Raw genomic sequence first — 15,243 nt, forward strand, 5'->3', positions numbered from 1 at the left:
TGACAAAGCAGGTACTGGGAGTGTACAAAAAATGAGACTATCTATAGCCTAATAATGGACCAGCCAGCACATGGATTCTGAACTGAGAGCATCTTGGCATGAGAAGATGGGCTGCTGTGAACTTTTCCAGGGCAATGAACTGAATCCTTGTTATCTAGGATATTGTGCCAACAACAGGCAGTTTGTGTTTCAGTAGGTACTGATGTCACTTAAAACTGAGGAGTTGAAATGCACCACCCTGTTTTGTACTAGGAAGCACTTACTATGCTGCTTTCCTACCTTTTTTCTATGGAAAGGGAAAGGAATCAATGAGAAGTCAGCTGACAAGCTCTGAGGTGTATCTCACCTGGTGAAAACTGGAGGCAGCTGGTGTAAATCCATGCCAGCACTTTCCATATGTCTCAATGTGTGCAGGGACAGATCTCCTCCACCAAGCTAGCCAGAATTACTTCTATAGTATCAGAGAAATGTGAGTCATTCAAGAGCCTGTTTAAAGTCCCTGTAGGCGTGTACTGAGTATGAAAGGTTCTTTAGCTGTCCTTGGTGCCAGGAGCCAGCTCAATTGCAAAAGGCTGTACCTGAGAGATGCTGCTAAGAAAATAAATGCCATATGTTCACAAAGAATTGATGTGCTGCTCCTGTTCCAAAGCTTTGGTGCAAGGAAATGGTTTCTGCAAGACTGATTCTCTGGGTGCAACAGAATTTGTTAATCAGTAAATAATACGTGTCTTTTCCCAGTTCATGACTGAACTTTGTGAGCTGTCATCTTCCCTTTAAGAACTTGTCCTACCTCTCCTTAGCTCTTCCAGCTGGAAACAGTGTGCCTTGCAGTCCTACCAGCAGTTGATGTGGCCAGCGTTACTCCCCCTGAATGTAAATGAAGTGTGCCAGTATATCATTTCCCAAGGAATAAATCCAGCTACCTGATACTTCACCCTCCTGGGAAGGTCCTTTCAGACACAGTAAAGTTGCTACCCTGGTTGTAGCTGCTGACAGAGGGTGGTAACACAGTGCCTGGTGTCAAAACACAGGTGATGACAACATTGAGAAACAGGGCAGTAGGAGATGCAATTTGGGGCATTGTCACAATCAAGGATTATTGTTCTAGGAATCATCAAAGTTACCAACAAAGTAATATACCCAGTAAAAGAGGTTCCAAGGTTATCTGTAACAGTGGATTTTCAGTGCAGTTGATGGGTTTGCTACAATCATGTGGCAGTCCTGTGGTGGAGATCACAGGATAAGTACCATGAAAGAAATCATCAGGGAATGAGTAATACTATATAATATAGCAGATTTCAGTAATAGGTAGTAAATGGGGCCAGGGACATGTACTGAATAATGGAACTGCAGGTATCCAGTGGTGCTTGGAGTACAAACACACCTTGTTCTCAACAAGTGAGTGGCCTATGTGAGAAATGCCAGTGTTTCCTGGGCTGCAGGCACCCACCTCACTCCTACATCTGTGACAGTCTCAGCTAAAGCTGTCCAATCACACTTGGCTGTGCAGTAAATTCAGAGCTACGTGGTAAGAGATAATAGGTAGGCTACCAGCCAGCAGTAATTTATAATGGAAAAAGTAATTTCATATTGTGTTTACCAACAGTAGCAGGTGTGAGAAAAAAAATCTTCTCAACCAGGTGACTCCATCACCTTACCCTTCTGTGTTCTTCACAATCGAAAGGAGGCCGAATGACAAATTTTTTTATAAAAGTATAGATATAAAGTAGAATTCACCTAGGCCTGAGTTTGGCCCAAGAGCTTTGTTTGAAATATGTAGAAGAAAAGAGGGGAGAGATTAAGAGGGGAAGGAAGGCCTACTGTGAAATCAATAAGATTAGTGATTAGATTAGATATTAGGAAGAAATTCTTTACTGTGAGGGTGGTGAGGCACTGGAATAGGTTGCCCAAAGAAGTCGTGGATGCCCCATTTCCTGGCAGTGTTCAACACCAAGTTGTAGAGGGCTTTGAGCATCCTGATCTACTGGAATGTGGGACAGTGGGTTGGAACTAGATTATGTTTAAGGACCCTTCAAACCCAAATTCTATGATATGATGTTCCATAAAATTTCTTCTTGAAATTATTTCAGGTAGTGAACATGAGCATCCCACTCAATGCAAGATATGCCATTGACAACACCAATTAACACTAAGCCTTGTTTTAGGTTGTTGGGCAACCCTGGGCTCTGTACTAGTGGCAAGATTCACTCTCTCTCTCCTGGACTCATCACCTGCCCACACAGGGCCTGAGACATGCTGCAGGGTCTGTCAGGTCCTTCTAACTGAACAAAACTATTTTGAAGACAAGGGCTTGCTATAAATGTCACTTTTGCAGCCAGGAGACTTGAGAAGACTTGAGAAGTGGTCATCATGATTTTTTCTTTCCAAACTCTCTTTCTCCTTAACAGACTACATCAGAATCACTGACAAGGCTTTCTTAAAGGTAATGTGGTACAGTGATTGCATCACTACTAAAAGGGGAGGCAGGATGGACTGAATTAAAGGATGCTGTGAAAAAGATATTTGGATCTGAAGAATGACTGGTGGGTGCAGAAGAAAGAAGACTGTGACTCAGTAAGAACAGATCAAGCAAAACTGAAGAGCAAAGGAGGGAAGAAAGTAGGATGTGCTGAAGCCAACATGTAAGACAGACAATTGTTCTGTATCCTAAATTTAAAGACAAGCTTATAAGGACCTTCATCTGTGGAGATGGTAAGAAGAAGAGGCTCTATTAGGGAGGTTTTCTCAGCAATGGTATACTAGATGGGGGTGGAAAGGCAAGACAAGCAAGCAAATGAAAAAATAATTGCATCAGACAAGGTAAAAGGATATTTTGGTCCTTGATTTTGCAAAGGTTTAACAAGATTTGGCTTGGGAGCCAAATCTAGCTGTGATATGAATAAATGACATGCCATTTAGATGCTACCTGCTTCCATGGCTTGCTCAATCCCTTCCTGCCTACAGGCAGAGCTGTTTTTGTCCTCTGTAATCACTGCCAGCCTCAAGCAGCTATAATTACCTGTGCATGATCCAGCACTGTGACTGCTGTGTTTCTGTCCTCTGAATTTCTGCAGATTAAGTAAAATGTAACTGCCAGTGGATTTCTGTGCTTCTACCAATACATAGCAGGTAAAGATGCCGTGTTGCAAATGATAGAGGAAAAAAAGTCTACACTCTGCTAATTGCAGATTTCAAATGGGAGGAGTTGAGACCTCTTTCCTCACTTTAAAATGTCTTTTCATTAAATATAATATCAACACTCACTAAATTGAAGATCACACTGAACATATTTTTCCTTAAAAGAAAAAGGTCAAGATACCAATCAGTGAAAAAAAGCCGTATCTTCTACATGTCCCACAAATGCATCTCCTTAAAAAAAAAAAAAAAAAAAAAAAAAAAAAAAAAAAAAAAGAGCAGATTTACTGTTTGGCTTCAGTCCAAGGCATGGATGTGGGGAGCAGAGCTTTTGTCCTTTTCCTCGACCTCAGCAGGGGAGGGAGAAAGCAGTGCTGGTTCCCTCCGGGCCTTTTGCCATCTGTCTCTGCCTGCCGGTTCCTCCCCCAGCCTCCCGTGACGTACAGAACATGTGTGGCTGCAGATGCCAGATCCTGACTTGTGCTCAGCTCCCTTGGACCAGGGGCCAGCCTGGCAGCTTGCACGATTCCTCTGTGAGCCCTGAGCACGTCCCATCTTGTGCAAACACTGATGTGTCCTGCCCCACCACCTCTCACACAGAAGCTTAATAAAATGCCTTAACGAATGTGCGTCCATGTCGCAAAAATACGTAAGTGCTTCTTGGGGATATTTCCATGGATTTAAAATAACCCCAAACAATTTGCTTTATCAAATGTTTGTGTTTGGGGTGGGGCACTTCCCCACCTACATGCCTAAGTGTGCTGACAGTCAGGGTGAAATTCCCATCTCATTTTTAGGGGAAAAAATGTAATTAGGCAAAAAAAGCAGAAGAAAACAGGTTTGGATTTTTTTTCTTTTTTTCTTTTTGGAATTTGGTTGGGGTTTTCTTTCTGGTTATGAATTATTTTGAACACTACCCAAAAATACTGAAATTCTGCTCTGAGTTGCACTAGCTATTTACCAACACCTTCCTTTGCCCTCTCTTTGCACTGACATCTGATTCTTAACTTAGCCAGTTCTAACCTGGGTTTTGTTACTTGCCTTGCAATTAGGGCAGTGGGTTGGTTGAATTTTTTGTCAGTAAAGGTCTTAAAACAGCTTTCAGGCAGGCTTTCCTCCTTCCCATCCAACTACTCTGACACATTATACAGCACCCTGTTTTCTGGAAGAGTACCCATAGCTATGGACAACATTTTATTAATAATGGAGACAATTTTTAAAGGTTTTTGACAAGAGGTGCTCAAGGCATATTTGGCTTTTCTTCATTAGAACTGGTGGCATGTTTTTAAATATTACTGTCTTTAAGCAGAAAATTATTCCTGTAATGCTGTAAAATCCCACTTTTAGAATAGGGAACAGAAACTTAAGCCTGGGTACACTGTTCAGAAGTCTGTAGTTGCATACTTTTGCAATATCTTGTTTTGAATAAAAATAAATTTATTAAATTGTTAATTAAGCATAAATTTTATTTCAGTGTTTCTTAGCATATTTGCAATTCTCTGGATTGTGACTAAGGATTGTGTGTACTTTACTTGAAAACAAATTTTTGGTATGTGATTACAGCATTTTATGCAGACTTTGGTATGTCTGAAAAGTGCTGTGTACAGGATCCCATGAACTCTCCTCCAGTGCTTTCACTGACATTGGCCCACTGCTTCTCAACCACTGCTGATTCCAGCTCATACTGCCATCTCCAGTTCAACCCTGATATTGTTTCATATGAGCTGATAAACTTAATAGGTGCTCCATGTGCATATGTATTTATATGGATGTAAATCCACATCTGGACACAGGCATGCACACGTATGTACATTGTTGTTTAATGTATATCTGGATTTAAAAGTGTTGGGCATAACGCTGCTCAGTGGGGCTCAGCTGCTAATGAGGCATCAGCTGAAGGTCAGGGGGGCTCCTCTGAACCAAGCTGACACCATTTCCCAGTGCTCACATATTTATGTGGAGCTCATGTAGGTCTCATTTCTGCCCCTGCTGAATGCCCTTACCTAGTGTGCCTGGCCATCTTTTGGCTGCCAAGACCTCAATGCAATCTTATTTTATAGCCAGATTCCAAGAAGGTTACACATTATAGGCCTAGAAAAGGTGTCTCATTCTGATCTCCGAAATTATCAAACAGAAGATTTTTTAAGGTTTACTAAAACACCCAAAGATTAAAAGCCCTGCTTCTTTGGATCTTGGACTACTACGGACCCATACAAAGATTGGGTGGGCAAAATTTTCAAACTGGACTTTTGCTACTCAGTGGTCCTGTTTATTCTTTCTTATCTGCCAGGACCCAAGCTCAAGAAAAAGTCTTTGTTCTGAAAAGCAACAAAACTTCACTGTACCTCATGTACTAACTGTCATGGCTTCTGCTTCCTGATTTCATTTAGCAAAGTCATCAACTGTCATATGAGAAATTAGAAACTCTGAACTGGGTTTATGGCTAACAAATTAATAGTGTTTGCTCTTATAGGTATTATTTTGAGGTAGGAACTGAGGCCTTGTGTGAGAAAACTCTAAACAAGTGACAATCGAGTGGAAAATCTTAGCAGAAAGGTAAACACTATTTCCAAAATTATTTTTGTCCAATGATTCACTTCAGCTGTATTCTATCATATCTTGACTTAGAAAATGAGTGCCTGAAGCCAGATGACACTCAAAATGGTGTCTTTCCATAGTACTGAACAATTTGCTTCTGACTTGTGAAATTCATATTTCAAGGCTTTCTATTTACTTGGAATTAATTCAAAGAGAACTGAGAGACAAGAGATAATTTGTGTTAAATAGAGCCTGAACAGCGAACTTGCCTTGAGTGTCAGCTTAGGTGCTTCTTTAAAACAAACAGCAGATATGTAATTTGTCATATGAATGCACAAAGCTAGTCATGAGTCACAGTATCCAGCACATAATTGCTTGTCACCCCACACAAACATTTGAATTTGGACACATGCTTTTAATTTCCTCAGGTTTTGGGGGGTTTTATTTGGGTTTTTCTTAGGTTGGGTTTTTTAAGGTTTTGGGGTATTGGTGGTTTTGTTTGTTTTGTTTGTTTTTTTGGTTTGGTTTGTCCCACTGTTTCTTGCTGTTGTGTTTGTTTGCTTGTTTGGAGGGAGTTTGTTGGTTTTTTTCTTCTTTGTATAGCACCCAATGAGAAACTCTTATTTTTTTAAATACTTTATACTCACTGTAAAAACATTGGAGATCTGGAAGTGAAATGCATAGCATGAATGCAAAGTATTATCTTCTGTAATTTCAGGGGAAGAAGAAGCAATGGTGCTTAGAGGATGGAAGGCATAAAATTAATAACTGTGCTTTAGGTGGGCACATTTCATAGTGTTTTGATCTAGTAATACAAGAGAAATAAAGAAAGTAGAGCTGGAGGAACCAATACAATTCACTCCTGCCTTTCCATAAAAGACAATAGAATGAAAAGTTCTTTATAATCTGAAACTTTGGAAAAGCCCTATACACCATCTCTATCTTTCATACACAAAAGAAATTGGTCATAGTCAGTTTTTTAAGGTAACCACTAATATACTGAAAATTAAACTATGTAGAGGAAAATTTATAAAAGTGAAAAATTGCCTACTGCCTTTGTCTTTTTGCTAATACACAAGAAAATATGAGAGGAATATTTTGTTTTATAAATAGCTGCATGATTGAATAAGTTGAGGTTTTTCAGCTGTGACCTAATGTATTAAGAATTTCTTCCCTTTAAACCTGGAAGGGGAAGCTGAAAAATTTGAAATGTGGTTTTCTTTGGTATGTAATTAAACTATAAATGACCTTTTATGTAGTTGACCTGTATATTCTAATTTTAAAAGTTTTGTGATTTATTAGCAAGAAAAACTTCTGTGAGTCCTGCACCAATATTTTCATATGGGGACTGTGGTCCCTTAACCAGAAGATCCTGTCACCATCAAATGCAGAAGACACAGCCAGTGTTCATTCATCTTCAAGTCCTGCAGTAGTCTGGAAGAACAAATTTCATGCCTTTGCTACCATGAGAAGGTTTCAATTTGTACAGCTACAGATTTGTTTTTGTTTAATGCTTTTGGGTATTGTAAACATTCTAGGAAAGCTACTATGTTTTGCTCTGTGATGAGTATTTCTTTGGCAGACTTGAAAATCTCAGAGAAAAGAGGAAATCTACCAGTTGGGAGAAATTTTCAAGGATTTTTTGTTCTTTTGGTAATAGTTTTATAAATAGTACCTGTTTCTTAAGATGCTGGAGAGTGTTATCCCACTGGATACAGAATGTGAAAACACAGGAGAGAGATCCAAACAAATTGAAGCATGTGGTGCATATTTACTTAAATGTTTGTAAGCTGTGTGACACCAAAAAAGGCAGGGATCAGCCGTGTTTACCGACCTGAATTTTGATCACATTCTGCTGTCAAATCCTGTTTCATTGACTGACATGAAGTTTATGCTTTACTGACAGTACTTGAATGAGACGCCTCTCTCGTGGGTGTCTTCCCTGCCCTTACCAAGGGGTTGGAAGCAGAAATGGGTCCCTTCCCACCCATTTATTGTACCACACAGTTATCTTCCAAGGACGAGAGTTCTTGGAGAGTTTCTGCAGCTCAGGACTCTGCTGAGCACTGTACACACCAGCACACGCACGCAGGGACTTCTGTGCCTGCCCATTACCCCAGCAAGAAGCTAAGCCCAGTCAACAGAAAAAAAAAAAAAAAAAAAAAAAAAATCCTACGTGAGCCCTTTTCAGGCTTAAACTCCGGTTGCGCGGTGAAAATGCCGCCAGAAATCATTTTTCAAAACCCTAAAGACTGGGGGGGGGGGGGGGGGGGGGGGGGCAAAAGTTGCACGGCCTTTCTGCCGGCCCGTGCCCCGGTTCCGCTGTGGCCGCACGCCGCCGTGCCCCGCAGCCCCTCCGTGCCCCACAGCCCCGCCGTGCCCCACAGCCCCGCCGTGCCCCACAGCCCCGCCGTGCCCCACTGCCCCCGCCGTGCCCCTCTGTACCCCGCAGCCCCGCCGTGCCCCACTGCCCCCGCCGTGCCCCGCAGCCCCGCCGTGCCCCACAGCCCCTCCGTGCCCCGCAGCCCCGGCCGTGCCCCGCCATCCCCCGCCATGCCCCGCAGCCGCCGGCGGCGCTCCCGCGGCGGGGCGGGCGCGGGCAGGGCCGGGGTGCCGAGCGCAGGGGCCGAGCCGCGGGGCGCGGCCGAGCGCGGCTGGGGGCAGGTCCGGCGCTGCCACCGCAGCACGTCCCCACTCGCTCTGGCGGAGGGGAGCTCGCCGGAGTCCATTTTACCATTTTACCGGGGCAGCCTGGCCGAGGCTCGGCGGGCAGAGCCGGCAGCGGCCCGGGGGCACCCGCAGCGCCCGGCGGGCGGTGCGTGCGGCGGGCGGGGAGAGGCGGCCCGGGCAGCGAGAGGGGTGAACCGTCCCACAAACACACGCTGAGAGCTCGTGGCAGCAGAGAGCAGCGTTTGCGTTGGTTTCCCCCACACTCCGTCCCCCCCCCCCTCCCCCCCTTTTTTTTTCTTTTTTTTTTTTTTTTTCTTCTTTTCTCTCCGAAAAACATGGCTGAAGCTGGGACGGGCTTTTTGGAACAGCTCAAGTCTTGCATCGTCTGGTCCTGGACTTATCTCTGGACGCTGTGGTTCTTCATCATGCTCTTCCTCGTCTACATCCTAAGGGTGCCGCTGAAGATCAATGACAATTTAACCACAGGTAGGCTGTGATCCCGTGCCCCCCTGCCTGCCCGGGCTGCCCGTGCGGGAGCGCCCAGCGCCGCCCCCTCGGGTGCTGGAGCCCTGGGCTTCGGCTGTTTGTCCTGCTCGTGTTGTACTCAAGCGTTCCTGTTAGCCAGGATTAAAACTTCGGTTGTGTTTCTGATAAACAATAGATCTCAACTACTTTTTGTGAATGGTAATAAATAATGCGTGTAAGTTCGCTGGAAGATTATCGCTGTTGCAATGGACTTTGCTTTGGGCGCTCAGGCTCGCTAAGGTTGTGTGTGCCGCTGCTGTACTGAATCAGCACTAACTTACGTACTGTTACCCGGTCTGCATGGGGCAGTTACGGCTTTATCTTGAAATTGCTTATTCTTCCTACCCATCTACTTTGATAATTTAATTTCTACCCCCCCCCCCCCCCCCGAAACCCTCCCACCCCGCTGTTGGACAAGACAAATTAGTTTTGGGGCAGATGACATGTAACCCATGTGGCATCCCTGCTGCTGGGAACTCAAACATTATCTGAGCATTTTTCACCCATCCCTCTGGCCTGTTCTCATTTGATAAGCCTCTGGCAATTCCAGCATCAAAGAAGAATTAAAAGGAAAAGAAGATTCAGCATAAGGCAGCTTTCACTTTAAGCATAAAGGCAATTATGAATTGCCTTTATAAATTATAAACTTCAAATGCAATTTTGGTGAAATTTTCACAATATGTCTTTGGACAATATCCTGTTTCTTTTGACATTGCCACACACTGATTAGAACAGGAAGGAATTCTTGTTGCTTGATTCTTAATAGTTTATGTAATGCGTATGTCCCAGGTAAACATTGCAGGCCATGCTTGTCAAGCAGAAATGTCAGAATGCTTCCTATTATAATTTTTGCTATTGCAGAAAATCACAGGCATCCATCTGAGACCTAATCAACCCCCTCTGATTTCTTCCTGAGTTTGAACAAACTAATTCTTGATGCACTTTCTCATTTTTAATGTTACTCCAGCTGAGTCATCTTGGGGTTTACAGAAATGTCTCAAAATGCAAGTAAAATGACAGTATGAAATCTCTGAGGAGTTTAAAAAGGCTGAAGAAGGTCCCAAAGTGCCTGATAAAAATGGGTTACTGGGGAGGATGACAGGCACAGTATGGTCTTTATGCATCATCTGTTCCTAAATGGAATTCATTTAAAAATTACTACTGGTAATAACATTATCATTTTTTGTTTTATTTAGTTTTTCAAAGTTTTTGTGAATTAATTAAAATAGATTTAATTTATTGTGGATCATCTTCCCCCTCTAGCCCCCTCAGCTGACTACAGTTGGATTCTACTGCCATTAGTTTAAGGTTGATCATGAAGTACCACAGCAACTGATGACGTGATACCAGTCATATATATTTCAGTAATGTGAAAATAAATGTGTAAATGTTGCTACTAAAACTTCTCTGTGGCATAAAGAAATAGTAGGGTGGTTTAAAAAATGACAGGCTGGATCTGTTAGGGAGTTGAGGTCAAACAAACTGGCTTTCAGTACCACACCAGAGGCAGGCTTACACAGCTCTGAGTTAAAAAATCTCAGTTCCACAGGTATGGTTTGTACTTCATGGAGTAGTGATTTAGAAAGGATTTGATCAAACACCTTAAACAGAGCCCACAGTGGGCTGCTGTGATATGAAGGGCAGGGAGGGCACCTGCTGCAAAGACCTGGTGCTTGCTGCTGCTGCTGTATGACTTTGTTTTCCCATGCCTACTGTTAGTATTTCTAAAAGGAAGTGGAAAAGCTGGAGAAGATAGTGGAAAAATGATTGCAGGGCTGGAGAGAAGCATCAGAATAAGATCACAGTAAGGCGATCTTGTCATGGAGAGAGAGAAAGAAATGGCCTTTTAATAATGAAAAGAATTACAAGAATTGATGAATTGAAGGAGAGGACAAACTCAATTTTGTCATAATCAGTTGTTAATTTGTAGCAAACTTGAATCAGCTGATTAAGGAGCCTTTGGGATTTGCATGTCTGAAAGTCTTCAAATCCAGTGGTGAAATAGGAACCACAAGTGTTCGTGCAGCCTTAAATTGCTTTTTGGCAAGGACAGGGCAGCAAGCTGTGCACCACTGGCAGTCAGAGTCATTGCAGATGGTTTCACCAAATGGAAGGGTGGTTGGTCACTTGTATCAGAAAGTCTGAGTGGGAAGTGTGGGGTCTTTTCCCTCTTTCAGTGTTGTACAGATGCGCACACCCGAGCATTAGGTACTACATGTTGGGCATCCCGTGTGTTTCAGTGAGCTCCCAGGCTTGAAGGTCCTCAGTTTGGCCAAGCATAATTTCAGTGTCCTCAGTGGAGTACATTACTGTGATATACCCAAAGGGAAATCTAATCTGTCATACAAAAATATTAATGGTAAGCCTGATTGTGGTGTTTCATGTGGTTTGTTTTTGGTTTGTTTTTTTTTTTTTTTTTTTTTTTTTTTTTTGTTTTTTTTTGTTTTTTAAGTTTGATGTCCAGATCAAATAATAAAAATATGAAAAGGAGAATTTGAACTATTGTACCATACCGTTAGCCAGGAAGCAAGAGAGGACACTTAATATGCCAGGCTAAAATATTAAATACAGAATAAGCAGTTGAGGAAGCGGATGTTATTATCTTATTCCAAAATAATTAAATATGCCTATTTTACATAACATGCTGGATTTTCTTCCCATGTTGGCACTTGCACGACTTCTGAATGCCACACTAATCTGCACTAAGACACACCTCTTCTAAAAATGTGCTTGTTTTTCCTGACATAAGAATTTGGATTTCTAGTCAAATCCTAAGAAGGGAAGAGGCACTGAAGTTAAAATGTTTCTGATGATTTTATTTATCCTTTCAAAGTGCAACAGAAAGACAGATTTAACGACCAGAGCATTAAGTGCAACTGGCTTGTGACAAAGCAGACAGGAGGAAAACTCTGGCTTGCCGAGGGTAGAGAAATCACATAAATTGATTTTCTAAACGTGTGAAAAATAAATACATGGGTATGAGATCTGGGCTGATTCTGGCTCTGTTGGTGTCTGTGGAGTATTTTTATTATTCAGCTGTGCTGGAGCAAGGCCCTGTGGTGTAACCAGCTGAGCTGCTAGGGAAGGGAGCACAAGCCTGCAGAACAGAAGGAAACAAGTAAAGTTGTCCTGCCAGGCCCCTGAGGTCAGCAGGCCCAGGGTAACCATGGCTGGAAGAGCAAGACTCCATCACCTTGTGGTGGCTGGGACAGAGTTGTTATCTGAGAAACATGGTATATTTTTTCATTATTAATTTAAAAAAGCTATTATTATTCATACTGAAATAAACAGCTAAAATTGTAATTAATGTGGGATTTGTGATCAGGTAATGGACTTCTTAAAGCCATGTGTGCATGGTGCTGGCCATTTGGAGAGGGGAGAGGGGGGAGGCTGGTGTGGAGCAGAGCAGCACCAGGTCCCCACTCACCCTGTGGTTTGTGTGGCCAGGGGTGAAGTGAACATCTTAAAAGTCCTGTAAATTTATGATAATAACACTTTCTCTTTGTCCATGAATTCCTCAGAAAACACAAAATGGAGAGGTATTTTTAGTCAGCCTGGCCCACCTCAGATGTGTGCATTGCAATGACTTCAGGAAACAAAGCACATGGAAAAGACCCATCTTATGAAACTACCTTGTGTTAAACCACGCAGGAAAGCTGAGGGTGATTTCATTAGCAGAAGTACTGCAGGAGATGGAGAGATGGAGCCTGCCTCTCAGGTTTGGCCTATGCTGTCTTAGGGTGGTGGCTGCTGTCAGCGAAGCTTATCTCAACTTTTCTGATCTTCCCTTTCTGCGCTTCCTGACTCTGCAGATCTATACTGCACATTGGTGCAATGTGCCCCAATAAGCTGTAGTGTGAGAAAAAAGTAACTTTTCATTCCCATGGTGTCAAATTCAAGTAGCAGTGGAAAACATTTGCCTGTTATTAAAGTTTAACTAATTTCTCTTTTTCCTGCTGCTGATAGTTTGGCTGTGTGGAGCTGTGCGTGCGCAAGCTGCAGTAAAGAACCACCCTTAGGACAGAAGGGTTTTTTGGGGACTGGACACCTGGGAGTGTGTCTTCCCTGGGCTGGGGGCACAGCTGCAGGGGCTGGGGCTGCCTGCTCTGCCTCTGAAGCCACCGCCTGTCGGTGTGTTTGCTGTGATAGCATCTTGACAGCCGGTCAGGAGGTATTGTTCCCCTTCATAAATTTAAGCTAGTGCAGTTAATCATGAGGGCTGGAAAACATTAACCTGACAAAGGCCAGGGAGTTTCAAACAGTTTGAAAACCAGTGAACAGATTCTTTCTTTTAAGAAGAACTGAAACGGTTTGTTTTAGTTCTGCAGACTTGCTGGTGGTTGTTTGGTCTTTCTTCAGAGCAATCTGCCGTCTTTGTGCTTGGTTTCCCTGTAAGCATCTGCTGTGCGAGCTACAGGAGTGTGGTGGTGGGCGAGTCAACAGAAAACCTGGACCAAAACTCTCATGCCACCAAACGAGATGGAAGAATTCTTAACTTCCTGCAAGTGCCATGTAGATTTGTTTGGGGTATTTTAAGAACTTGACTGTTGAAAGTGAAATTTCAAACGCATGACCACTTCTGTCAAGGTCAAGCGTCAATCCTGCATATGAAATTCACAGAATCAGTTACGGATAGATAGTTTGCTCACTGACCCAAAATCACTTGCATTGATTTTTGCATTTCTTAGAATGTAAATTAAATATTTACTACATACTGATCTTATTTTCTTCTAAGTGGAATTAAAGTAAACAGTGTTTTCTTAACTGTTAACCCCTCTCTTCAGTTATATCACTTACAGCACCACAAAGCATTTGTAGTTGCTGCTGAGCCTCCATTCAGGGTTTGGATATTAGAGGTTTTTTCAGTCTGCCTTTTTGGCTTTTGCAAAAATCAGTTTTTGCTGCTGTAGGCTAATATTCAGGAAGTTATTATAAAACAGGATTTAACTGTTTTAAGCATCTTTATTTCATCATGGTACACTTTGAAACTCTCCCTTCAATTTTTTATGGACAAGATTATGATGTGCTTCAAAGTAGTATGTTACTTGTAACAGAAAGTAGACAAATTTTAATAGTTTAAACTGGCGATTATTGGGGGAAAAGCCATATCAAAACTTGCTGGATCAATGCCCAATGGATGCAGTATACTTGATACTTGTTTTCTATGAATTTTGACATTTCTTCACCAGCTTGACTTTTTGGTTGGGCTAAATTTTTCAGTCAGCATCAGATGCTGGAAATGGAGCAAAGTTTGTAGGAAATGCAAGATTTTTAGAAAATACTGTTTTAAGAAATTGACTTTCTTACTGCAAAAGCTCTAGAAGATTTGCAGTCAGTATTTCAGGGGAAATGTGTAAGCCAGAGCCTTCAAAATAATTTTTGATAACATCTTGAGTGAGCTTATTGTAACACTGACTGATATACAGCCATGGAGCTGTACTGCCAGCTTCTAACTGAAGTCTGATGTCCTCTGTGTGCTGATGAAAATTTGTGGAAAGGCTCCTAAAACTGCATATGTGTACTGGGATTTTCCCAAAGCATCCACTGGGTGCCTAGACAAATTTAGCCCAAAAGAACATAAGCCCCACATTTTTCACAGGGGTCATAGGTCATAATTGTCTGAGTGGCTGTGAAAATACCATCATTCTAAATTAAAAAAAGAAAATAGATATTTTTGGTGGTTATTTTACAAAGCAAGTGCAAAAATCCAGATCATAAATTTGCATTTGTGAAAAACAAAATAAGTGCTAACTGGTGTCAGTGCCTCAAGGACTGAAAAGAGAGAGAAAAGTACATAAATCTGTGCCAAGGCTGTATATTAAATGAAAGATAGAAGGTCATGATGCCTGCCTGAGAGCAGCACCTGGCAGGAATTAGGAAGATGATGTTTCATAAAACAGGGATTTTGGAGGGAATGACCTGCCTGTGTTTTAAAATGGATTCTCTGAAAGGAGCTATGGAGAGTCTAGCAAAACCACACTGTTAGCCTTAGGATGCTCAAGCTGTTTTTCTAATCACAGAGAAGCTACTTGACAATAGCTAAGGAGGTGTAAGAGCTTTAATCTAGTTGACAAACATATAGTGAGCTTCCTAAATATTTGAAGGTAAAATTCATGTTAACTTGTCAGAATTGGGGCCCGAATTGGGGCTTCATCAGTGGTCTGAAGAAGCAGCCTGGCTGTGAGATATGCTGTGTGCAGTGCCCTTGCTGCAATAGAGAGGTGCTTATGCTGTAAACTCTGTGGTGGGAGGAAAGTAGTAGGTACTAAAGTAGCCTTTAATATAGGGAGGACAGATCTTAAAAAAGGGGTGGCTGCAAACTGCACCCAGTGGAATGCGCATGTGAAGCATTTTTTATAAGAGATTTTTGAAGAT

At 42.3% G+C, this 15,243-nt stretch overlaps 1 protein-coding gene across 1 annotated transcript in view; it reads left to right on the forward strand.

The window, feature by feature from the left end:
- The first annotated feature begins 8,663 nt into the window (after positions 1 to 8,663).
- ST7 (suppression of tumorigenicity 7) overlaps positions 8,664 to 15,243 on the forward strand; it is a 136,005-nt gene continuing 129,425 nt past the window's right edge. Inside the window, exon 1 of the mRNA XM_058022524.1 lies at positions 8,664 to 8,829. Coding sequence (XP_057878507.1) covers positions 8,679 to 8,829 — 151 coding nt within the window. The 5' untranslated portion in view covers positions 8,664 to 8,678. The remainder of the gene's footprint in view (positions 8,830 to 15,243) is intronic.

The sequence above is a fragment of the Melospiza georgiana genome, chromosome 4 (genome assembly GCF_028018845.1).
Source record: "Melospiza georgiana isolate bMelGeo1 chromosome 4, bMelGeo1.pri, whole genome shotgun sequence".
In the NCBI taxonomy this organism is placed as follows: Eukaryota; Metazoa; Chordata; class Aves; order Passeriformes; family Passerellidae; genus Melospiza; species Melospiza georgiana.